The following is a 26,515-nucleotide window of genomic DNA, read 5'->3' as shown; positions in this document are numbered from 1 at the left end:
AAAAATTAATGGTAGGTGACAAAAAGAAAGGCATTGCCATAAGGACGATCTGTAAAAGAGTCAAAGACCCATATAAGACAGACAATCTTCTAAAATATATTAATATCATAAAAAACTAAGATTATATAAGACAGACAATTAAAAATGTAAAAATGCATATGGAGATATGTGCAAAAAACAACAACAACAACAAACAATCAATAAATTTTCGATTAAAGTAAACAGAACGAAATACCTCACACATTTCCAGCTAAAAACTCCCTCACTCCTGTTTTAAAACTAGCAATGTTTGTTGCCTGACGAATAGGCAATGGTAAAGTGTTCCACGTAAAGAAAAGAATCTTTCTGACCTCTTTTCCATTTGTTTGTTTGTGGTTGTTGTTGTTGTTGTTGTTGGTTTCTATTTTTGCAAGATGCATTTTGGAGTTTCAATGACTTGGCATGCATCTGCTGTTACAGTGGAGTTCAGTTACTTCGAGCCACGCTTATCTGGAACTTCGTGTTGTCTCGAAACTTTACGACCAGCTTACACTATTCGTGTACAATGTAACACTGTTATTTTACCCCGGATACTTTCAGAACCCCGTTGCTATCCTATACTTCAAGCCCCAGTAGCGAACAGCATCTGTTTTCTCCTTACATCACAACTTAATCAAACTTGTAGGTGATGAGAACAGGCGCGTAGCTGAAGTTTCGATAGGGGTGTTCGTTGAGCCCCAAATCTTGCTGAGCGCCGGAGTCGCTCTTACTAGGGTGGTCCGGGGGCATGCTCCCCCGGAAATTTTTGAAAATCTAGGTTCCCAGAAACCTCATTTCCTGCATTTTGAGACCCATTTTAGGCAAATCACCACTTTGTTTTACAGCAGCTTTTTAAGCTATAAACATCATTTCGACGGCATAATTGTTTCAACTTAAACAAGAACGTTCAATGTACATTCCGTGCCCTTTCAAGTTCTGATAGCTATTCGATCTGCTGATAGTCATTCACCAAGCTGGTAAACTGCATCATTCTCGGGTGTAGGCCTTCGAACAAATTGACTATCTCGTCAAGATTGACAGGCATATCATATTTGATATGCATTAGAGCTAGGGCGGACAGCCTACTTTCTCCCATGGTACACCTCATGTAGTTGTTCAACCTCCTCATTGTGCTTATGGAACGATCACATTCACAAGTGGTGACTGGAAAGGTGGCAGCAATTTTCAGGAGCATATACAGGTTGGGGAAGTCGTCGGGGTCACATGCTTTCAGTGACGAAGTACACGAATCAGCAACAATTCGTCCGTCCTGAACAATAATTTTCCACCTCTGGAATTCGAAGGAAAAGAGTTCTGGAGAGGGTAGGTCATCTTGATAGAGATCCAACAAATCAGTGAACTGCTGAACATTGACCTGGCTTTCTCTCATTACAGAGGGAGCTAGCCCAAGCAGCTTAGAGACCCTTAAAATTTTGAATCTCCAAGGATTCTTGACAATTTTTGTTTTTACTGAGGAAAAGCCATTAAAGAAAGAGTTCATATATTTTTTTGGTTGATGTATTTCGACCACAGGAACTTTATTTAAAAGCTTTTCTTCCGCCATTATTGATCTTCAAAGGGGGTTCGTTCGAACCCCTCGAACCCCCCCCCTCCTACGCGCCTGGAGAATAAAGGTACTCATCACCAAAGAAAACGTATTGATTTTCAAACAAATTCTCCCAGCTGTTACCATAAGAAATATATGGAGGGCAATGAGGAGAAAATGCATGTTGACTCTGTGGGTTAAAGAGTTAATTATGTCCCCTGAGATAGCTTTTTTTTCACAGTTTTTTTCACAGTTTTTTTTTTTACAGTTTTAATGACATTAAGGTGACGAGAGCACTAACAAATAACTCACAGTCTTGTAAACTTGTCAGGATTATTGCATCGTGTGAGTTGTTACTGCATGCAGAGGGTTTTTGGAAATTTCAAGTTTTATTTATTCACAACAGAACCTTAAGTTATAACGAGGCTGGCTTGCAAATAGCGCAGAGCTAATCGCGGCAAGCCAGACTGAACAAAAAATAATTATTTTTTTTAACATTTCATGCAACAATAACAATGATAATGTGTGAAGAGGAAAACTAGACAATAACGAAGTGTAACAAGGAAGACTAAGTCTAACTAAACTTCGGTCGGAATTCGAATCATTTTATTTTGTTGTCCAGGAAAAGGCTGAGATACAGTTTGTACATATTAAATAGTATCATGGTATGTCTTGCGTGATGTGACAATCTCTTTGCAGGACTGTAAATGTTTTATAAAGGTTAAAGGTAGCTTTGTTCTACATTTTAGCTACAAGTACAGTATACTACGACATTGTTGATTACTGTTTTGTAACTTGACACCGACTTTGTTATCTCGGAGCTTTACTCTAGTCTCCAAGAAGTTAGAGAAAGACGAGGCTCCACTGCAATATTTACCTCCTGAATTTCTAGTGAGTCGTCCTGAAGCAAATCTTTTCTTGCTGCTGCTACATATGTGTCGATTAACGCGCCTTTCACCCTCCCTGCCAGTAGATCCTTTCTAATCTCTTTGAGAGTAGTGTAGTTACGGACTGCAAAAGAAAAGGATTATGTACAGTTTTGTACAAAGATTTAAAATAGCCTGTGTTGCTGACTGGTAAGACTTTTTATCCCTAAAGTCACCGAAAGCTAATGGTGGAATCCTTGACGTGAATCAACAAGAGCAAAGAGCACTTTGAGTCTGAGTGAGACCCTAACGTAGGGAAAAGGAAAAACTGCAGGTCAATACCGTTCTTTCTTGTGGTGCTGTTTATTATGCTGTGCAAGATGGTTCTAACTGTTGAGTCTGTGGATGAAATCCTAAAGTTTGACCATTCAAATGAAGGCTACTGAGCAGTACTTTCCTGTGGTGCTGTTTATTATGCTGTGCAAGATGGTTCTAACTTTGCGTCTGTGGATGAAATCCTAAAGTGTGACCATTCAAATGAAAGCTACTGAGCAGTACTTTCCTGTGGTCTTTTTATTGTGCTGCACTAGATGGTTCTTACTTTTGAGTCTGTGGATTAAATTCTCAAGTGTGACCATTCAAATGAAAGCTACTGAGCAGTACTTTCCTGTGGTGTTTTTATTATGCTGCACTAGATGGTTCTTACTTTAGAGTCTGTGGATTAAATTCTCAAGTGTGACCATTCAAATGAAAGCCACTGAGCAGTACTTTCCTGTGGTGCTGTTTATTATGCTTTGCAAGATGGTTCTCACTTTTGAGTCTGTGGATGAAATCTTAAAGTGTGACCGTTCAAACGAAAGCTGCTGAGCAGAACTTTCCTGTGTTGCCGTTTATTATGCTGTACAAGGTGGTTCTAACTTTGCGTCTGTGGATGAAATCCTAAAGTGTGACCATTCAAATAAAAGCTACTGAGCAGTACTTACCTTTGGTACTGTTTGTTATGCTGTACAAGGTGGTTCTAACTTTGAGTCTGTGGATGAAATCCTGAAGTGTGACCATTCAAATGAAAACTACTGAGCAGTACTTTCCTGTGGTGCCGAAGGTTTGACTATTCAAATGAAAAATACTAAGAATTACTTTCCTCTGGAGCTGTTTATATATTATGCTGTGAGATATCATGTAAAGAGCAATTCTGCTTTGTACATTTTATGCTCGTTATCTAGTGCGAAGACCGTTTAATGTAGTGAGACCATGTCCTTTGAGTGACTCAGCCGTTCCCAAGTAGTGCTTGTGCCAAAGTGTTAACCATTTTCCTCTGCATGTAACGGAAATGCACCTCACTTTAATACTAACATATGCCACTTGCAAGGTACGGTTATACTGACAAAGGGACACGTAACCTTAACAAATACCAGGGTTCTTCGCATGCAAGTAGCGTACCTTTGTTCACTTTTGCATTCCTTCTCACTGCAAGGTTGTACTCAGGGGAATCGTACAGAGCAGCTACCTAAAAACGTAATAGTAATGATAGGAATAACGAGTAAACGAACCTCGTAACTTGAAATGCGCGCGTTTAAAACGGCAAAACCTCTTTAGAAGATTGGTATAATGATATAATTTTTCTGGTTTTTCAAGAAGAGTGAAACTTTACTGTGTCAGATAAGACAAAATGCCTAAAAATATCAGCATCGAAATTTAAAATTTACCTCAGTTTTTCCTTAAATTAAAATGTCTATTAAATAATTAAAATAAAAAGTTAGCTGGAGCCTTCACATTTAATGATGGCCCTGGTTGGATCAACCCTTATCTTTCCAATATCAGATGTAGACAACATTCGTCTGAAGCTCTTGACGCTACTGGGCATTGCCGCATTACTAGTGTAAACTGAGATCTGAAATTAGCTATCTTTAACAGCAATGAGCCGAACAACTCTGTAAGGTTAACCGTCAGCCGTCAAACAGCCTAAAATTTAACCATCAACCGTAAAAAAAGCAGTTATTATTAGCTATCAAACCGTTTCAAGGTCTTTCAAATATCACTATTTCAGCTGCGCATCCCGGACTTCTTGGACCAGTTCTTCAAAGCCCGATAATAATCCTGGGTTAACGTGAATTTTGATTCGAGTATATTTACTAATCCGTAAGGATTCTTCCGAAAGATTTGTTTCCCTTAGTTTTGCCTTAGACTTTTCTTTTCTATTAGCTTTTTCTTTTCCATTACATGAGCCTTTGAAATCTTTTTTTTCTTTTTTATGAGCGAGATGAAAACCTTGGTTATTTTTAAATCGTGGATTAGCGTTAATCGGCTTTCGAACAACCGGGCCCTGATTCTCAAAGAATCGTTTCAACCGGTAAACCAGTTTCCATGTTCCAAAATATTCTTACTTTATGGCCTTTTCCACTTAATTTGCGTCTAAACTGACATCACAGCTAACTTGCGTCAGGAAGTACTTCCAGTTTCAAAATATTAATGATTTTCTACATCGATAACGTGTTTCTGACCACAAGATAACCTCTAGAACACAACTGTTAATACTAAAAAACATAAAGGTAAATATGAACTTTCGCTCATGCAAGAAATTTCCCCTTGATAACCTCAATCGTCAAAAGCCCTAAAATTTAACCGTCAACCGTCAAAATCGGAAAAAAATTAAAGCTGCCCTCCATTGAGGCCCTCTATCAGGGGCCACCTTAGACCAACTTCAAGTTGATCTTTAGCTGGACTGTTCTACATCCTACCTCCATGCCATATAACTTCGCATTGTTTTCGACAGAACGCACGGTAAGTCCAGTTATCAAACAGCCGGTCAGTAAGGGAAATATCACACACCCAGTCAGCATCCATGCCATGGCCAGACACTTGGCCAGGAATGACCGAGGAGTCCGGTCTCCATACCTACAAATCGCAATACACCAGTCATTAATACTCTTGTAATCTCTGATAGCCGCGCTTGGAACCTGTCTATAGATGGAAGGTGGTAAAGAGTGTTCTGGTCTCCTTTCAGATGGTAGCTTTCCAGGAATAAGTGCTTATGTGATTCCACATGCATTCAGTTGAACCTTTAATACGGATACTGAAGGGTTGGAGCCAAGTGTCCGTAATGGAGAGGTGTCCGAATTATAGAGGCTCTGGAGGTTATGACATCATCACTGGCAGCATTAAGTGTACTTGGAGGTACAACTTACTCAGACCCGTATTTAACCTACATCTATTATCATTTAATAGATATTACTGAAACACGTTTACATAGCTTGAATGAATGATTATTTTATTAAAGTGTCTGGGCATTAAGCATCACTAATTGTGAAAACTGTTCATCTATATTTACACCTTACGTCAACCATACGATCATTGTTAACTTGTTAATCCATATAACTAGTTCTCCATAGGTTTGTTATTAGTAATTTTTTTTATAATTTTTCTCATTGCCTGATGATTTTTTTATCGTGGATAAATAAAGTTGTTGTTGTATTGTTGTTGTTACATAATTTTGGTCACATACTGTACATATAGGATATTTGATTATCCACATAGAAACAAAACTTCCAGTCTCAAATGCACAGGGCTTTTGTTTTGCGAATGGCAAGTGCAGGAGCTAAACGTTAAGGCGGTTTTTATCAGCTGACATCACTACTATGGTTAAAGCGAGTGAGTAACATTGTTGCTCGAAAGGTTTTTTTTCGATCGCGTTTAGTTTGTTGAATTGTCGATGCCATATGAACTGTCCATCTTCGCCAGGCCGGATCTTCATCGGAGTTTTTGAAACTTCATCATTTACTCGTTCAAAATAAAACCTCTACTTTTCCTTTTTTAAGGTGAATTTTTAGCAATCTTTAACTCAGATGTACTAAAGTAATTAAAGCTAAAAGCCAAAAGAAAAGGCATCAGAACGATAACCATGACGCACCCCACCGTTGAAGTGGTGATAAAAGCCCACCAGATTCCTTCCCAGAATCCTCGTACAAACGTGGCTGGCACCTCCTCTGGGTTGTCTGAGCAGTCCTTTAAAAGAGCAAACAAAAACAAACCAAGTCCAGCGCTTGGATAGGAAATTGGGCCCAGCTGTTCAAAGCCCTGTTAAGCTAATCCTGGATTAACGTGAACTTTGATTCGAGTTTAATTACTAATCATTAAAAATTCTTCCAAAAGATTTTTGGCCCCCAGTTTTAACTTAGACTTTTCTTTACATTTAGCTTGAAATAAGCTTTCACAACCATTTTCAACAAGCGAGATGAAAACCTCGATTAAGTTTTAATCGTAGATTAACGTTAATCGACTTTCGAACAACCCAGCCCAGATTCGTTCGAGGGAGAGGACGAGGCCAAAAGAAACGAGTGCCAGATAAGGAGATTCTACTGTGAAGTGCTTGAATATAAAACTAGCGAAGTATGCGCCATCGTACTCATTGCGTTAGGTACATTTGGCCACGATCGTTGGCCATTATGTGATAAAAGGTCTAACAGGCACATTTGTGTGTCTCAATGTCGCTTTAATGGTCAAAGTACAATGACTTTAGGGTTAAATTGTGAACTTTCTTAACACTGTCACACCAAACCTTGTTAATTGGGTAATATTGAATTATTGTAAAATCATATCATCGGTTTAAAAATGAAACAGATGTCGGTTGAGGACAAAAGACGAGGCTGCTAAAGGCGTAGAATATGTGTTAAAGAAGCCGGGAATGATTCAATAAAACGCGAATTTCCATGCTGACATTCCAACCTTTATATCTAAACTATTCCATTGAAAGGAAGTAAACCAGTGAGTTTTCTTGGTAAACCAGGGAATCCAATGTCTGTCTCACTTTTCCTCAGCTCAAAATGGCAGCATGCCAAAACATCGTTTTCGGCAGGCTTACGACCTTGTGAAGCATACGTAAAACAAGTAGTATCTTTGATCCTCAACAGCTCACGTTCACTTTTTTGAGACTTACCGTCAACCAAAATAAACACCCAGATAGGAAAATAAATAGGGTAACCATAACAGCAAGAGGCCAGCTGCTAGCCAGAGCAGCGGTTACGGGTGCCTTCAAGCCTTCATTTCTGACAATAAACGCAGCCCCAGGGGACTCCACAACGGGGACATATTTGAAATTTCTTAAATAGTTCCGCTGGTCAGAGTAACCGTGGACAGGAAAACTCAAGTCCGTGAGGTCATCAATGGCTTCTTTCATCTCATACTTTGTGTTCTTCCTGGATGACTTTTGCCTTTCGTTTCCATAGTAATCTACCATGGATGTCCCGTGTCCATTTTGGCAGTTTCCACAGCAACGAAGAACCATCTTGTCAAGAAAAGCCATGAAAATCCCGCTCATGTTCTGATTGGTGGAAGAGACGATGACGTAAGGAGGATTTATCCAGTAATTTGTGGTCAGCCGCCTTTCACAGTGACACGTCTCTGAAAAAAGAGTACAGAACGATTTTAGAAGTACTTGGCAGGAAGGATTAACAGTTGATTGCAAGTTGTTAGACCCCTACGGTCGAGTCTTTTTTCCCCTTGATTCATTTCACCCAGGAATATAAATAAGTTCTGGCGTCACACGTGTACTCAAGGAAACCGAACAAACTCTTCATGGCACTGCTCTTGCTCTTCCCCCTTTTTGTCTAAAAACAAAAGAGACGTTGTAACTGTACAAAACTGCGCTTTTTATTAATGTCCTCAATCACTCTAAGAAAGGACTAACGCTCTATACGTCAGTACTTGTTCTGGTGGAGGACGTTAACGTTTGTGCGTAAAAAAAGGAGAAACTTAGTTCTGATTTGTCAGATTCTTGATAACAATGGCAAAAAAAAGGAACCGCTAAAAGATCAAGCCGTAATTTTAGTTTACGACGATGCAGTACAATGGTCAAAATTTGAAATACTGGTCTTATCCCTGGATAAGAATCCACAGAATGCATACAACGATTACAAGTAAGAGGTCTTTGGCGTTACCTTGATACAAAATGGCTCTTGGATATCTCCAAAGTTTACAGTCATATCTTAATAAGCTGCAACGTCAAATCTAGAGACTATTTCGTTTATATCTATTTCGGAATACGCTCAAATCGAACGCAACTCAAATAGGCCTTATCACAGTTTTCGACGCCATTTTGACGAGTAGGCAAACAGGCTCGAAATAACAGTGTTTGTATGGAAATCCGATGTCAAATAATTTTCATAAAACATCGCTTCTGAAAAATTCATGAATTGGAAACTTTTGGCACTAGGAAAAGGATTTTAAGAAAAAACTTGGAGGGATGTAGCTGTGCCAGAAAGTGTCCAGTCGTGTTTTGAACTTTCCATACATTTCCCTGTATTTTTTTCCCGCGAGCTATTTCTAGAGCAGTACAAGGCTGGTTCGCTACGCAGACAAATGTATGGAAAGTTCAAAACACGACTGGACGCTTTCTGGCGCAGCTACATCCCTCCAATTTTTTTTTTCTTAAAATCGTTTTCCTATTGCCAAAAGTTTTCAATTCATGAATTTTTCAGAAGCGATGTTTTATGAAAATTATTTGACATAGGATTTCCATACAAACACTGTTATTTCACGCCTGTTTGCCTACTCGTCAAAATGGCGTCGAAAACCGTGATAAGGCCTATTATTATTCGTTTTATTCGTTGTATTGCGCAAATTAAAAACCTTGTTTTCTTACCTTGATACATGGGTTGGCTGTAAGTCCCTTCCCCTCGTCGTGTGAGTCCTGCCACTCTGATTGCATAAGTCGTAAAACTTTGAACATCATCCAACATCACTGAATATGTATCAGCAGAAACCCTTTTCTTCTGCACGATCTCATCTTCAACTTTTTGTCCGCCAATCTTCACAGCCTGGTATGACACCACGTAGCCTACAAGTAAGACCAAAACGTTTTCATTAATTTTGTGCTCAGATCGAAAACATTTTAGGCTTTCATGGTGTTCACCACTCTTCAATTCATTGAACAATGTGGTCAGCGATTACTGAAACCAATCCGTACTAGTGGAGGTTTATCTTTGTCGTTCCCACTGTTTTCTTCTTACATTTTTGTCGCTCTCGTTTTAAGAAACAGCAACAAAAACTGAAACCTCTGCCAACAGGGTCCTGAAACCATGATCAATCGCTCCATGGTTTCCGTTTAACATGTAAATGTGGTAGAAACGCAGTAGAATGCAAAGAAACGCCCAGACGATTTGCTACGGCTTACTTTGGCTGGTTAGTTTAACATTTGCTATGTATATTTGGCTTCATATCGCAAACAACTGTTATACTGGCTAAAAAGCCCGTACCTGTAATGATTCCATTGGCTTCTTCATCCAAGATTTTATTCCAGTTGACGTACAGCTGGTTTGTAGAATTTGGACGCAGAATTGTCACATTTGAGGGTGGAGCCCCGGGAACTGGATTCATAAAAATGGAACTATTAGCACGGCAATTGCATCTACAGCCAAAATTTTCAAAGCGATGACTGGTTCTCCTCGTGCATATTTATAATCACAGAATGGTCACGTGGGTGTCCATTTACATGTGTTTAATCAGAACCTTTCCAAACTGGATAGTTAGGCCTGTTCCAAACGTCGCGCTACTGTCGTGCCGAACTAAATTTAATTCGACCTAAAAACGGTAGTAGCACGACGTTTGAAACCATTTAGTTCGGCAGGCTGAATTAAGTTCGGCACGACTATTTAGCACGGCAGTAGCACGGCAGGCCCTGTCGTGCCGCACGGCAGTAGCGCGACTTGGTTTCAAACAGCGTGCTATTGCCGTGCCGAGCAAAATTCATACGTTATTTTAATGTATTTTGGGTTAATTTGCTCGTTCTACGTATTTCTATATTTTAGAATTTGGCGCGACTGAATTAAATTCGACGTTTGAAACCATTGCCATGCCTTTCCGGGTCAAATTGATTTAAGTACGGCACAGCAGTAGCACGACGTTTGGAACAGCCCTAACTGGACACCTAGCCTGCGTGCATGTCAATCAAGTCCACTAAAATGGGTTCTTTTACTCTTTCGTGTCTGTCTGCAAAACTAACATCACACATCCTGGACATTTTTACACACTATAAGTAAAACAAAAGCTTCTTACAGACCTCATAATCTTTGTTAGTAAGACTATTCGATGACAACTAGTCTCTCTATAACAATTAAAAACTCCACCTTTCACACTTTCACATTTCCAGCTCCCAGTTGGCTTGATAGCTCAGTTGGTAGATCACTGCACCGGCATCACAGAGGTCATGGGTTCGAATCCCGTTCAAGCCTGAATTTTTTTCAGGCTTTCTTTTCGCAACTGCTTAAGTTGCGTTCTAACTGCGAGGATCTTTCTTCAATTTGATCTTTCATCCGCAATTCTATATGTTTCATATATTTACATTTATTCTTTCACGTTTTGTTACACGTTTCACTGGCCCGTTGAAAGGGGAACAACCCCAAAACTCTCTAGAAGTAGCAAAAATTTGGTGTGTTCAAGTTTCAATAATACGGCGCGAAGCACTAAAACTAACTCAGAAAAAAAACGTGTACCTAGTGGACCGGAAGCAAGGAAACTCGACCACACACTTACCACTGTCAAGAGTTGTCATAGTAACGGGAATTGACACTTGTCCATCTCCTTGGACACTAAACGCCAGTACTTTCACTTGGTATTTGGTGTTGGGTCTCAATGAAGACATGAAGCACGACCTTTTTTCATTTCCCTCCACGATGAGGAGTCTTTCGATTCCATGGTTGAGGGGACGGTATAAAACCTTAAATCCGCTGTAAAAAATCTTGTCATCTTCGTGATCTGGAAATGACCATCTCAGAGAGATTGCGTCCGATAGCAACAAAACGGCATGGACGTTACTTGGTGCAACTGCAAAGATTTAACACTGATTAGTGTTGTGAAATCTCACGGCTGTATTTTTGAATTTTCTTTTGTCCTCTAGCCTGTTATCACGTGAGGCGAACACGAAAGGGCACTGTCAGGTATTATGGTAATGTATTTATATACCGTACATACTACATAGTCTCATGACGCTTTGCAATTAATATTCTTCTGTGGGGTTAGATCGGACGTCAACATGTAAAGGCGCCACTGGCAGCCGCTATCAGTCCATATTAGGGACCTTACGAATGTAAGACGGCAACGCCAACTAAAACGTCATTTGAAAATAACTTCTTAACTTTATTTCATTTGTGCTACTTCGCGGTTATTTTAACTCGTTCAACTTCACACAAACAAAAAACTACCCAGGAACCAAATTGGTAGGAGTGGTTCAAGTTAAGAAAGAGAACGAAACATTCACTGTCGTGTGTTCACGTTCTCCACAAACCCTTGAATTGGTCATTTCACGTTGTTGTTTTGCAGAGGACGCCAGAGAAATGTACGAAAACTTTAAACACACGTGCAGAGCGATTGTTTTTGCTCTTAAGCCTTTTGTTTTGTGGCGTTGTCGTTGCCGTTGCCGTTGTGTTTTCGTAAGGTCCCTATTTGATCTCACCAACTCACGTATGAATGAAAGACAGATGAAAACAGAGATAGAGATAGACCACCACACCGGGGACTACCTCCCCTACTCTTTTCGAACAGTGTGTGGGTTCTTTAACGTCCCACAAGTTATTAGGAATAACTGTTGTGAGACGGGACCTACGGTTTATCCTCCTTATCCGAGAAGACTAGAAAGTCTAACCATTTGCAGATGTCATTACAGGGGCAGCACTTTCTCTTCAGTTATTTTAAGACCCTGAGTGTTGGTCCGGCAGGGCTTTTGAACTCGCGACCTTCTGTACGGTGTTCCGGTGCTCTCTCAACTGAGCTAACCGGTCGGCGGCTCAAAGTTAGCTTTTATCGAATTGTGATTGGATAAATAAATCACGTGACACGAGTATTCTTCCGCGAAGAACGCTTTCAGGGAATAGGGTTTGTCAAACCAACACACCTAATAAATGGATAACGGCCACAGAGGCAACCGCCCCTTTTGTTTATTCCCATGATATTTGAGATGCCGGTGCAGTGCTCTACCAACTGAGCTATCAAGCAACTGGGAGGTGCTCTTTTGGCAGCTACTTATGTTGCGTACATAACTGCCATGTATCTAAATCTTTCAGTGATATTCAAAGAGAACCTTCAACCTTCCTTGAATCAACAATTACACCATGTAAATCTAAAATGATCCTTATAATTCTCACATTGTCACGTTTCATGTTCATATTGTTGTCACCGTTTATCAGAATTAGCATCTTTGTCTACCTACTACAATTTCAACTTCCAACGCCTTGTAGGTTAACTAACTGCAGATGACAGAAGTCTCTGTCGAATTAAACATGTTTTGTAAACTTGGGTTCTGTCGTTTTCTTTATAAATTTGACTTGCCTGCTACTATCAAGACCCTTCAGTCAAATATATATTTGATATACCTCAACAGCTTTTTACTTTCTTTCTTCTAATTATTTAAATTTTCATTCAGAAACTGAAGACTTAAAATCGAGATAGTACTAAAAATTAATGTGCCTGCTGACAAAACTACTCAATTTCCTTATTAAATAGTTTGCTCAAGATAAACGTTATTGATTCCTGGACTCTAAGATAGAAATACTAAAAGATTAACACTACAACAACAAAATTTTAAAGTATTGTGACCTACTTCTCTCTTTTGTCGTCAACTCCACCATATTTGAAGGTGGACTGTTTCTTCCGTCAGCAGTTAAAGCCATCACTTCAATCTGGTAACTGGTCTGTGGGGTCAGCTGTTCAAGCAATGCCGTGGTGATGTTTGCATCCGGGATATCCATCTGGGCAGCATTGCTGTCACTTGTGTACGTCACTCTGTAGCCAGTGATCAAACCAGCTGATGCGCATGCCCCATCATAAACCCATTCAAGGGTTGCACTGGTATCTGTGACGTCACGTGCAGTAAGCTGCTTTGGAGGCTGACAGGGAGCTGATAAGAAAAATAATGGAGAAAAGATTTCATCTTTATGCGATGATCTCGTGCTACTGAGGCAGCAGGTACAAAAAAAAAGATGAAGGTTTTGCTCGGCTCAATAAATGAAACGAAAGGTTCGTTTCACTTAAGGCTGCTGGTTCAACGCTCTGATGTCTGAAGAGTGAAGAAATCGTTTTAGCTTAAAATCAAGCGCCCATCTGCTCATGGTATTTATGGATAAGGAGAGCACAAAAATGGCTTGGAGGTTACTTGGAGTGTGCTCATCTGCAACAAATTAACAAGGTTATTAGTGTACGTTATCCGTTATCAAATTTCGGAGCTGTATCTTCTAGTGACTTTTTTGACTAAAATTTGACACGTGTGAAACGATCTCGAAAGAACATTGACAGGTGTTGTCGTTCAATGTCAGATTCTCTCTGGTTGGGATTGGATAAAGTGATCACGTGACATAAGAATCACTACAGTCAACTCTCTCTAAGCGGACACCTCTCTAAGGCGGACACCTCTTTAAGACGGACAAAAAATTTAGTCCCTGTCGAATTTCACTTGTTTCTCTGTAACTGAACTCTCTCTAAGGCGGACAGCGGACACTTTTTTCCAACATGTTGGTTCAAAAAACCTCTCAAAGCGGACACCGGATGTTTTTGAAATTTTATAACGGGTCCAAACTTCCGGAAAATTAGCGCAATCTGATAACAGTGGTTTTAACAAAATATACCAGGCGTTACAATATGTCTTAATACAATATTAAAGTCACTTTTCCCGTCATTTATACAACAACTCATTTGCGCTGCCGTTTACTGGAATCAGTTGAGTCACTTGTATTCTTCCTTCGCTTTTTCGCGTCTTGGTTTAGATCAACCGCAGTTGTAATCTTCTCGTTTTCTTTACGTATGCACTTTGCTATCCAGGCCACGACCTTTGGAACACCTTGAAACTTGTACTTGCATGGGACTTCAAGCCCGAAGCCACCCCCCCGGTTTAATCTTTTTTCTGTAACTTCACAAGAGACGCTACTTGATTCAAGTTCCAAGAAACGACTGACATAGCGTGTGTAGATTAATGCAACAACAGTGCAGCATTACAAAGTTTTTTTCGTAGTGAATGGGGGTTATGAACCCCGACTCCACGTATTGTCAAATAACAAGCGACACAAACAAGTTTTGTTAAGGTTGAAGTGTGTATGAAATGTGTTGGATTCCGTAAGGAATATATAAAAGAGACACAGCCGGCCCGTCATGACTACATTGTACACTGTAATTAAAGTAATAAAGCACTGGTTTCAGTTTTGATGTTCGGGTATCAGTTTACATGAACTCTCCCTAAGGCGGACACCTCTCTAAGGCGGACAGTAAGTCTGGTACCGAGGGTGTCCACCTTAAAGAGTTGTACTTCTTTCGCGTCTTGTTGGATGTGTGCATCAGGCTGGATTTGTTTGAATACTTTTGTAGTGCGTTGACAGTTGATAAATGTATGATTTGTAGAGTCAAGCTAACCGCGAAAAACAATTTCTGTCCGTATTGTATAACCATAATTATCTTAAGAGTTCTTAGTAATATCACACTGGACACTAACCATTTGAAAAAAAACACCATGCAGTGTTAGAATGTGTGCTGTCATGGCAACAACCTCGGCTAAGACACTTATCGCGGCCAATCCCAGGCCACCCACAATGGGTACGTTTAGCTGGCGGAACAAAACAGTTGCCGTGAAAGCACCATGGTACGTCTCTAACGTCGTCGTCGAAACAGCAGCCCTTGTCCTCGCAGGTCGCGCGTGATATTCCAGGATAGCCACAGTCCTCGCGTTGTTGTGGTTTTATTCCGTAGCATTTGTGACCTGAATCAATCAATCAACCAACCAACCAACCAATCAATCAATCAATCAATCAATCAATCAATCAATCAATCAATCAATCAATCAATCATTCAATCAATCAATCAATCAATCATCAGTTCATTAGCTAGTCACTCAAAGTTAGTAACTTACTCAAGTCAAATCATTTATTCAGTGTGATAGTGTCAATTGACTATACTGTCAATGGAAAGAGTTGCATTACAAGTGAACAGAAAATCATGATGTAAGGTTAATCATGGCTCCTTTTAGTTAGAAGAAGTGCGAAAAAGAAAAAAAAAATAAGAGGAATAAGAAACCATTTCCAGTCGACAAGTGTAAGTAATAAAGTAATATATACAAAGTGATAAAATAATATATATTCAATTTTTTTCTACCTCCTGTTTGTTGACTAAAATATTGAGTACTGCAGAATGTTCTTCGAAGCTACTTTCGTACTTTATTGAGACAAATTGCAACAGCAATACGAAATTGTAGAGGAACAACAAGGATATGAAAACACGGAGTTAAAATTTGTCAAGTCATGGCTGATTTGGGCCTAAAGAACATTGCAGATAAATTTTGTTGGTAAATTCAGGCAGCTGAAGTTAATTTTGCGTATACATAAAATGCCATGACGAGGAAAGCGACATTAAGTTTTCTCATAAGCTTTTGAATTGTCGGGTGATTGAAATGTGCAAAGAGTATTAAGTAATTGGGATTGCCGAACCAAACCAAACCGCAAAAGAAAGAAAAAAAAAACGCACCTTCTTTCTTATTGATTAAAAAACCTGTCATTTTATTGCATTTTACTTTCTTCATCTGCTTATTCCTCTTTTCAATTTTCCATCAAAAAGGAGAAATTGCTGAGCCGAAGCTTTACAATAAATCGAAATGGTGGTCTCTGTGTTAAACAACAGTGTCTCCTGACAGAAATACTCGGTTGGTTTTTAAAACACTGTTCATAACGTTGGTTTACATTGTCTGCCGAAGTGGGGAAATGTATTTGCTTTTTCGACACTACCAAAGAATTAGTTAAATATTAACAGTATACAACATCAAAGCGTCAAAGTCTTGTGACCCACTTCTCTCTTTTGAAATGATCTCGAAAGAGCACTATCGGATGTTATGATTCGATATCAGATGTTCCACGTTTGTGATTGGATAAATTGACCACGTGGCGGCCTATCATCCGCAAATAATTACTATCAGGACCTATCACGTGATGGGATTGTAAAGCCATAGATGGACCTGGGCCGCAACATACCGCACTTCTTTTCTTCTTCTAAAAAACATAGATAGTTATTTCATTCTGGTTTGACTTCCTTTTTTCCTGCTTATTTCTCTTTTCAATTTTCCATCAAAAAGGTCAAACTGCTGTTCCTTGGTTAACAACAACGTGTTTTCTAACAGAAACCTTCGGTTTGTTTGCATAGTTTGCTTAAAAACTCAGACTGAAACAACAAAACTGCAAAGTTTTGTGACTCACCTCTGTCCTTTGTCTTTAACTCCACCATATTTGAAGGCGGGCTGTTTCTGCCGTCAGCAGTTAAAACCATCACTTCAATCCGGTAGCTGGTCTCTGGGGTCAGCTGTTCAAGCAATGCTGTGGTAATGTTTGCATCCGTAATATTCATCTGAGCAGTCTTGCTGTCACTATTGTAGGTCACTCTGTAGCCAGTGATCAAACCAGCTGCTGCACATGCTCCGTCATAAACCCATTCAAGGATTGCACTGGTATCTGTGACATTGCGCGCAGTAAGCTGCTTTGGAGGCTGACAAGGGGCTGATGAGAAGAACAATGGAGAAACAGTTTAATTTTTAAAGGGTGAGCTCATGCCATTGAAGAGATGAGGGCAAAAAGAAGCCGAAGGTTGTGTTAAGTTAAATAAATAAAACGAACAAGTAGCTTCATCGTTTCATGAAGAGCTCATGGTATTAAAGCAAAAGGGTAACACTAAAGCGGCCTGGGAATTAATTCAAAATATACTCTACTGCAACAACTGAATTTGACAAGAATTAGTGTTATTGGTCTTTAAAGTGCCTATGAAGCGAAAATTGTCTTTAGGTAGTTATATAATTTACCCTTTCAAACACGGGATTTCAAAGTTTGAGATTGCTGGGGTAAAAATTGCCGATTTTGTGAGTGCTCAAAGTTGGGCTATTTTGCCTTCAAAAATGATATTCGAATCGCGCGGCCAAAATGCCAGGTGACAATAACCGCTGACGTCATATTGGTGCCAAGAATTGCAATTCATCATGGCGGAATAGAAGAAAGGTAAGCGACAGCGAGGGTGATATTGCGTTGCTGGCGTCCGTAACAAAGAGAGTTGCCAGCATCGATCGTTCACAGAATCGCTAGACATGCTTTTCTCTTTCTACAATCGTTTTCGGCGGCAAGAACGGAATGAAAGTGAACAAACTTTTAGCACCAAAGTGACGTCACAACTTGGAATTCAGCATAAAACTCGACCCAGTCCTCTAACCATTTTTGAAAGCAAAATAGCCCAACTTTGAGCGTTTGTAAAATCTACAAGTTTTACCCCAGTACTCTAAAACTTAGGTATCGTATATGCTAAAGTGCAAATTTTATAACTACACAAAAACAATTTTCGCTTCATAGGCACTTTAAAGTTTCAGAACTTTATTTTCATGTCCCCTTAATCAAACGTTGTGACGTGACACGATCTCGAAAGAACGCTATCAGGTATTATAGCTCGACATCAGATTTTCTGCGATTGTGATTGCATAAAGTGATCTATTAACATAAGTGTTTCATCCACGAAAATTTACTATCAAGGGTGAGAGAATGTGTAGCTAAGCACCCAAATGGAAGGAACTCGAACTCAAAACACCGCGCCTTTTTTATCATTCTTAAAAAATGAGTAATTTCATCGTATTTTAACTTTCTATTTTCTGCTTATTCCTCTTTTCAATTGTCCATCAAAAGGTGAATTTGCCTGCAAAACGTTTACAATAAATCCAAAGTGAAATAGTTTTCCGTGGTAAAGAACGAAATGTCGTTTGACACAAATACTCGCGCGTTCGGTTTGTTTGCATGTATTGGCCAATTGGTTAATCTTATTGCTTCCTTGATTCAAATAGAGAAAGGATACAAAGCTTCAAAGTTTTGTGACCCACTTCTGTCTGTTGTTAACTCCACCATATTTGAAGGCGGACTGTTTCTTCCGTCAGCAGTTAAAACCATCACTTCAATCCGGTAACTGGTCTGTGGGGTCAGCTGTTCAAGCAATGCCGTGGTGATGTTTGCATCCGGGATATCCATCTGGGCAGCATTGCCGTCACTTGTGTACGTCACTCTGTAGCCAGTGATCAAACCAGCTGCTGCGCATGCTCCATCATAAACCCATTCAAGGGTTGCACTGGTATCTGTAACGTTACGCGCAGTAAGCTGCTTTGGAGGCTGACAGGGAGCTGATAAGAAAAATAATGGAGCCGGAAAAGTTTAATATTTAAAGGGCGAGCTGATGCTATTGAGACAAGCTGAAGCTAAGGATAGCACATGAATGGCTTGGAGGTTACTTTAGATGTGGTCTACTGAAACATTTTAGCAAGGATTAGTGTTACCGTTATTAAATTTCAGGGCTTCATTCTTTGTCCCTCTCGGTTAAATATGTATCGCGTGAAACAATCTTGAACGAGCACTTTCGGTGTTATGGCTCAATATGGGATTCCTGCGATAGTGATTTGCTAAAGTCCGGTCACGTTACAGTGTCTCATCTGCGAAGATTTATTATCAGGGCATGGGATTGTCTAGAGAAAAAACAAATGGAACTCGGCCTCAAAACATCGTTCCTCTTTTATTATTCTTGTATTTCACTTTCTTTTTCCGTGCTTAGTCTTCTTTTCAATTTTCCATTGGAAAGATGAAATTACTGTGGTGAAGCTTAACAGTAAATCCGAAATGGTAGTCTTGCTGGTAAACAACAGAGTACCTGCTGGCAGAAATACTCAGTTGATTTACATAGTCTGTCGAAGTAGCAAAAAAGTGGTTGCATCTTTGATTCTTTGAAAAAAAAAAAGGTGATCCGTTGACACTATAACAACATAGCTTCAAAGTTTTGTCACTCACTTCTATCTTTTGTCGTTAACTCCACTTTATTTGAAGGCGGGCTGTTTCTTCCATCAGCAGTTAAAACCATCACTTCAATCCGGTAACTGGTCTGTGGGGTCAGCTGTTCAAGCAATGCTGTGGTGATGTTTGCATCCGGGATATCCTTCTGGGCAGCATTGCCGTCACTTGTGTACGTCACTCTGTAGCCAGTGATCAAACCAGCTGCTGCGCATGCTCCATCGTAAACCCATTCAAGGGTTGCACTGGTATCTGTGACGTTACTCGCAGTAAGCTGCTTTGGAGGCTGACAAGGGGCTGATGAGAAGATTAATGTATAAATAGTTTCATCTTAAAAGGGCTTACTCATGCTATTAGAGAGGCATAAAGCGAAAGAAAGTTAAAGTGCCCCTAACCCTTCAATTTGTTTTCTTTTGGTAGATTTCCATATCTTTCAAAAACTCATTTTCGAAAAAAATTTTTGAGAAATATTGAATCCTTTTTTTTTTTACGAGCGCTAGAAGTGAAGGCAGTCTTGTCGATATTTTCACCTATCGTTCGCATTAGCCCCCCACTCGGCCAAATGTGTCCAAATATGGAGCATGACGTAAGAAAAGGACATCGTGCAAAAATATCCGAAGATTCGCGGTAATGTTTCAATTGTAAACAGAGAAAATGGTTCAAAAATGTGTGGTTTTTGGATGCAGCAACTCTCGAAATGTAGGGAAAGGAATCAGCATGCATAAGATTCCTTCTGAATCCTTCTGGTGTCCTTTTCTTACGTCACAGCTAAGAAAGTGTCAAATATCGGACGCTTCTCATTGGCTCGTTCCTAATGAGCCCACGAGACAAAAATTTGTCCAGCGGGGCTTAAAGTGCGCAAAAATTTAAAAATTTCAGTAACTTTTAGCGCTCGTAAAAAAAAAGATCCAATATTTCTAAAAAAAAATTTTCGAAAATGAGTTCTTCACAGATATGGAAATCTACCAAAAGAAAACAAATTGAAGGGTTAGGGGCACTTTAAAGGTTGTGAAAGGAATGTGACGTGCAGTGAGCTGCTTTGGATGCTGACAGTGCTCTGATGAGAGGAATTAATGGAGAAAAATATTAATCTCATAAAGGGTAGATAGTGCTCTTGCAATGAGGTAACAAAATAGCCGAAGGTTGTGCTCAGGTCAAAGAATGAAGCGAACCAGGCTCTGATGTCTGAATACTAAAGGAATCTGTTCAGCTTAACTTTAAAGAGATCATGTCATAATTTAAGCATAAATAGAGCACTGCTCTCCCTATTGAAAACGGTCTCAGAGGTTACTTGGGGGTATTAACGTGCTTCACTGCAACAGTTTAACAAGGACTTTCTGTAAACCTTATGCCAAAATGGCTTCCATTTTACTTTCTTTTTTTTTTTTTGCATTCAAATTAGCCCTTCTTGCCTCGTTCAAGGTAAAATATTCTTTTGATTTTTGAGCTTAAGAACGAGGTAACAAAGGCTACTTTGAATACGAATAAAAGAGTATTAAAATGGTAGCCATTTTGGAATAAGCTCTATTGTTATTAAATTCTCGAAAGAGCACTATCGGATGTTATGATTCGATATCAGATGTTCCGTGTTTGTGATTGGATAAATTAATCATGTGGCCGTCTATCATCCTCAAATAATTACTATCAGGACCTATCACGTGATGGGATTGTAAAGCCATAGATGGACCTGGGCCGCAACATACCGCACTTCTTTTCTTCTTCTAAAAAACATAGCCAGTTATTTCATTCTGGTTTAACTTCCTTTTTTCCTGCTTATTTCTCTTTTCAATTTTTTCATCAAAAAGGTCAAACTGCTGTTCCTTGGTTAACAACAACGTGTTTTCTAACAGAAACCTTCGGTTTGTTTGCATAGTTTGCTTAAAAACTCAGACTGAAACAACAAAACTGCAAAGTTTTGTGACTCACCTCTGTCTTTTGTCTTTAACTCCACCATATTTGAAGGCGGGCTGTTTCTACCATCATCAGTTAAAACTATCACTTCAATCCGGTAGCTGGTCTCTGGAGTCAGCTGTTCAAGGCATGCCGTGGTGATGTTTGCATCCGAAATATCCATTTGAGCAGGATTGCCGTCACTTGTGTACGTCACTCTATAGCCAGTGATCAAACCAGCTGCTGCGCATGCTCCGTCATAAACCCATTTAAGTATTGCACTGGTATCTGTGACGTTATGCGCCGCAAGTTGCTTCGGAGGCTGACAGGGCTCTGATGGAAAGAATAATGTATAGATATATTCGTCTTAAAAGTGCTTGCTCATGCTATTAGAGAGGCATAAAGGCGAAAAGAAGTTAAAGGTTGTGAAAGGAATTCTGCTATTTAATTAGCGTGGTGACACAGGCATAATCGGTAAAAGAAATTCGATTTCTCCAAACAGGAGTCGACCCTATGACCTTCTGATTAATGGTTGTGAAGACTCGTGGTAGCTGGGCTTTAAACTAGGTTCATTTGACAAACATCCTGCATACTGCTAGGATTTAAATGTCAATGAGTGATATATGTGAAAGAAATGTGATGTCATGTTTTAAGCCTGGTGAAGAAATGATACCGGCATGTTTTCAGTCAGTGATAAGGGCATACTCGGCAAAACAAAATCCAAGTTCTTCACCTATGACCTTTCGATCCAAGAAAATTACATCAGCCAGCTAGCTAGCTTTCCCTTCACGCTGAATTATTACTGCAAAATAATCTATGATACTATCTGTGGTTGCATGTTCAGAGCGGAAAAAAGCTCTGCGCAATTTTTCTGCGCATATCCGTACGCGGGTGCAAGTGATCCGTGAATGAACTGAAAACGCTGCCGTTCGATTCTGTTGTCGTTGTTGAGCAGTGGTAACGATTAACTATTTTCCTAACCCACGGTTTAGCTCTCGACCTCAAATATTCAGGGTTTGCTTATATAGTCGCCTTTTGTAAAAAAGGTCCATGACAATAAGAGACCTCTATACCAAGATTGTTTTTACGCCGCAGGAACATCAAGGGCTTTGACATCTTTTTAAAGTTTAGAAGCCCTAAGAAAATCAAACCTTAGCAAGCTTATATCTGCATTGATCTTCTTGGGTGGGAAAATTATCGATACTTGAGGGGATATCTGCGATAGCATAGTAAATTGCAGAAAATAACAAAATTAAATTGGCGTCATTTTTTTATAACTTTTGGTACCCCGCGCTCCCACAGAGTTCGCGCATGCTTTTTGCGTTTTTCCGCTCTCAAGGTTACATACCTCCGTTGTCCACCATAGCGCACTCTATGTTGGACTCTGGCCCCAGTCCCTCTCTGCTAAACGCGGTAACAGTGAAACAGTATGTTTGGTACAGCGTCAGATTGTTGACAGTAAGATTACTCGTGCAAGTGTAGTAAGACAGACCTAAGGGTGCTTCCTTTACGGACGTTTTCACACAATAGCCCAATGTCATATGATTAACAGGAACACGTTGCCAGCTTACTCTGAGGCTTGATTTATCCATTGTGTGAACAGAAACGTTCGTTGGTGGAGAGCTGGGAACTGACAGTGGAATATGTTAGCTGGATTGTACTCACTATAATCATATAAACCTCAATACTTACACGTGAATTCTCCTCACTGTTGCCGCTAAATTTCTTACGGTGCAGGTTGGAAGAATTTGTTTAACTAATCAAGAAATTTATCCTAGATGATCGTTTCCGTTATTCTCATAACCTATGTGATCAGATGATCGTGTTTGGACTGGACTCGACTGTGACGTCCTTTTCACTCCTTTGAAGCATCTAGCCACTAAACAAGATAGCACAGGCTCGCATTTGCCGACTCGGTAAGGACTGGGCTCCAGTACACTTCCACAGACGTGGAGTTAATGGAATAATGGATACAATTATATATTTTTAACCAGCTAGAGTGATTTTACCAATAATTCTCAAGTATGAAGGGTAGTTTGTAACGGGAAATAGTACTTAAGGCGATAGATGGTAGTTAAATCAATAGTAAAACGATCAGGCCAGCGCCTGTTTCCAGTATAGTCACGTGACAGTCCTATGTTTCTTTGTTTCCTAACACATGTTCCCTTTTCGTCAATTTGTGACGACCTTTTTTCAAACACACTGTAAATGAATTGTTATGTATTCAGTTTAAGGCGATAGATGGTAGTTAAATCAGTAGTAAAACGATCAGGCCAGCGACTGTTTCCAGTATAGTCACGTGACAGACTGTAAATGAATTGTTATGTATTCAGTTTTTCAAAAGAAATAATATAACCATTGCCCTTATTTTTTTTTTCCTGTACGCACTGTCAACGCTTCTTGAATCCTTTTGGAATTCACTGCAAAGTGATGCTTGAATGTGCGCATTTTAGTCCCCCTTACCCCGGGCATTTTTGGTCCTCTGGGGCCGGAGGTCGGGTTCCAACTACTCGTTCGTCTGTTCTGTAACTCGGACAGCGTTGAAAGCTGACTTCAAAGAAGGTTTAAAATAAAAGCAAACTTACTTCCTTTTTCTGTTGCGGCGAAGATGCTTTCACTCCAAGGGCCATCCTTAATTGTAAACGCTGACACCTGCAGTTCATACACAGTTCCAGCTTTTAAATCAGTGACGTTTGCGTGTGGTATTGTCCGGGAAATAGTTTTCACAATCCAATCAACAGGATTCATCTGCGCATGCTCTTTGTAACGTACTTTGTAGCCACGCAGTTTGCCGTGAAGAAACTGGTTCTCAACTGGTTCCCAGTACATGAAAATCAACCGTGTACTAATTGGCAGGGCGTTGATATTGTTCGGAGGAAGGCTAGGGGCTATAAAGGTGAAATTGTTGCTATGGTTAGTTAAAAGTTAATAGACCATTCTCCAAAATGGCGGCCCAAAATTCAAATAAGTTAAAATTAAAAAGGTATACCAGCACTAGAAAGAGCACTTTTTCTATAGTAACCCTGCAAAGTTTCAGCATATCAGGTGTAATATCAGCTGACAAAATGTAAGTTGAAAAATGAAAATTTTTTTTACAATAACTGTCCAAATTTCCGCGCGCTGATTGGCTCGTAGCTATTGTCTATAAGAGTACAGACAATAAAAATGACGTCAGATGTAACGCGCGCGCTTTCTCAACGAAAGAAATAGCCAATTTTGCTCGTACTTTTTCCTTGTTATTGTAAAAAACAAATCGACGGCAGTTTTCTATGGTCTATACTCTTATAGACCATAAAATGACGCCATGAAATGTCCAAAACTTGGCAGTGAAACCACTCGCCTGCGGCTCGTGGTTCCACTTGAGTTTTGAACATTTTTTGACGTCATTTTATGGTCTACAAGAGTATAGACCATAGAAAACTGCCGTCGATTTGTTAAATAGATCATAGAAAACTGCCGTCGATTTGTTAAACAGACGTTTGTATGACTGGGGGGTATGACGTATACAAACGTCTGTAAATTTGTAAATTTTCATCTTACATTTCCTAAGCTGATATAACACCTAATAAGCTGAAACTTTGCAAGGTTACTAAAGGAAAGCTGCTCTTTCTAGTGCTGGTATCAGCTTTTCATTCAGTTTAATTTTAACTCATTCAAATCTGTTGCTGCCATTTTGGAGAAGGGTCTATTTAACGAATCTTATACTCCAATTAATGCAAAATAGCCTTTTCACTACATTCCATGCCAACAGAATTCGACTGATTTTAAAGTACAATAATTACAGAGATTTGTAGGTACGTCTCTGATCATGAAGATTTAATTATCTCCTGGCACCAATACTGTTTAAGTGAAATACGTTTTAAACACCATGAACCCCAAATAGCTTTCCCCCCCTTAACAAGCCTAATCAGTTGTTGTGATAATTACCGTCTTCACCAGTCCTACCCAGTCTTGCTTTTTGAAGCCCTTCTCCAGTTTTAGTGTATCCAAATATAATAATGAGGTAGAAGCAGAACTTCTGTAGTCCTTTTAACTCAACGGAAGTTGAAGAAGCATTGACCGTGATGTTGCCTGGTAGTGATACTTGAGAAAATGGTCGGTAACTTATTCTATATCCCAGCAAGATTCCATTGGTGAGGTTTTCAGGTATTGGATTCCAATGCACTGCTATTGATGTGGAGCTCGTGTTGAAAGCTGAAATTATTGTTGGAGCTGCACTGGGAACTGCAAGAGAACGCCAGCGTTTGAAAATGTAGGTCCGCAATGAGCACTTACCTAACGATGGTTTAGTTGAGTTAACGTTTTGATTAAGGTGACTCGACCCAGTTATTTTTTGGCGGTACCACCCTACTTTGAAGCTCTCTGGTATCCCCACCTTTACTTTTATCGTAAGTGTAACACATAGAATGGATAGCGTATAGATCAATCTACAATATAGAAAAAGAATTTGGCGATCGGGGAAAAGGTCACGTGGATATAGTGCCACGCCCCTTTCAGGTCTGAGTCGAAATTCTGCTGTTGTCCGCTTTTTTTGTAAAAATCTCTCGGCTACACATAGTGCGCATTAGTGCCTTGCGCTGAACAGAGTTTCAACAAAATCGCAAAGACCCAATTTGAGAAATTTAGCGCTTTCCAAATTTAGGTCATAATTTATGTAAGAATGATAAGCAAGATGCTGTGCAAGGTGGTTCTAGCTTTTGAGTCTGTGGATGACATCCTAAAGTGTGACCATTCAAATGAAAGCTACTGAGCCGTACTTTCCTGTGGTGCTGTTTGTTATGCTGTGCAAGGTGGTTCTACTTTTGAGTCTGTGGATAAAATCTGGCCTTAAGTGTGAACGTTAAAATGAAAGCCACTGAGTTGTACGTTCCTATGGTACCTGTTCAAACTTTTGAGTCTATGGGTGAAATCCTAAAGTGTGACCATTAAAATACCACTGAGTAGTATGTATTTTCATAATCATAATTATAGTCTTTATTTATATAGCGTCATTTCTACTAAGAAACCAATAACGCTTTACAATAATAATAGGTGTAAGATATGTGATAACAATACATAAAAATAATAGATAACAGTAACACCTAAAATATAAAAAGATTATAATATGAATAACTAATTAAGATAAATATTTACAAGAAAAATAATTCAACAATAATAAAAGAGTGAAAAAGCTTCTTAAAAAGAGCGTTTAAAAAGAAATGTTTTGATCTGCTTCTTAAAGGTGCTTAAAGATTCAGTTTCTCTAATATTGTTAGGAAGCTTGTTCCATAGCATAGGACCATTCACAGAAAAAGCTCTTCTTCCATATGTCTTGAGGTTGTACCGGGAAACAACGAGGAGTCTTTTGGAGGAAGAGCGTAAAGACCTCGTTGGTTCAT

General features: G+C 39.5%; 3 protein-coding genes across 3 annotated transcripts in view; 1 reads left to right on the top strand and 2 right to left on the bottom strand.

Moving 5' to 3' along the window:
- LOC146482010 (COMM domain-containing protein 7-like) overlaps nucleotides 1-7,667 on the top strand; it is a 17,611-nt gene extending 9,944 nt beyond the window's left edge. Inside the window, exon 3 of the mRNA XM_085108054.1 lies at nucleotides 7,653-7,667. The gene's annotated coding sequence lies outside the window, so the exon portion shown is untranslated. The remainder of the gene's footprint in view (nucleotides 1-7,652) is intronic.
- Nucleotides 681-1,632, bottom strand: LOC146482011 (52 kDa repressor of the inhibitor of the protein kinase-like). The gene has a single exon (XM_085108050.1). The coding sequence runs from the start codon at nucleotides 1,580-1,582 to the stop codon at nucleotides 962-964; it is 621 nt and encodes a 206-aa protein (XP_084964176.1). The 5' UTR covers nucleotides 1,583-1,632; the 3' UTR covers nucleotides 681-961.
- Nucleotides 2,388-26,515, bottom strand: LOC146482009 (protein sidekick-1-like). The gene is made up of 17 exons (XM_085107593.1): nucleotides 26,461-26,515; nucleotides 25,065-25,361; nucleotides 23,723-24,025; nucleotides 22,486-22,767; nucleotides 21,174-21,470; nucleotides 19,248-19,544; nucleotides 18,296-18,589; nucleotides 16,644-16,940; nucleotides 13,019-13,315; nucleotides 10,957-11,247; nucleotides 9,681-9,791; nucleotides 9,068-9,262; nucleotides 7,364-7,827; nucleotides 6,338-6,432; nucleotides 5,169-5,325; nucleotides 3,871-3,937; nucleotides 2,388-2,575 (listed from the first exon to the last, which is right to left on the bottom strand). Exons 1-17 carry the CDS (start codon nucleotides 26,513-26,515, stop codon nucleotides 2,388-2,390), a joined length of 3,987 nt encoding a protein of 1,328 aa, XP_084963719.1.

Source organism: Pavona decussata, unplaced genomic scaffold (assembly GCF_977016875.1).
Source record: "Pavona decussata unplaced genomic scaffold, jaPavDecu1.1 SCAFFOLD_48, whole genome shotgun sequence".
NCBI classification, from domain to species: domain Eukaryota; kingdom Metazoa; phylum Cnidaria; class Anthozoa; order Scleractinia; family Agariciidae; genus Pavona; species Pavona decussata.
This window is presented reverse-complemented; position numbering and strand designations above follow the sequence as displayed.

What these genes read in the sequence shown, in the direction of transcription:
- LOC146482011 (XM_085108050.1), bottom strand. Translation starts at nt 1,582, where the DNA reads ATGGCGGAAGAAAAGCTTTTAAATAAAGTTCCTGTGGTCGAAATACAT.
- LOC146482009 (XM_085107593.1), bottom strand. Translation starts at nt 26,515, where the DNA reads ATGAACCAACGAGGTCTTTACGCTCTTCCTCCAAAAGACTCCTCGTTG. An exon ending in GTTAAAGACAAAAGACAGAG is followed by an intron (nt 19,545 to 21,173) that starts GTGAGTCACAAA and finishes TCTTCTCATCAG; the next exon opens with CCCCTTGTCAGCCTCCAAAG. An exon ending in ATCACCACTTCAACGGTGGG is followed by an intron (nt 5,326 to 6,337) that starts GTGCGTCATGGT and finishes TGCGATTTGTAG; the next exon opens with GTATGGAGACCGGACTCCTC.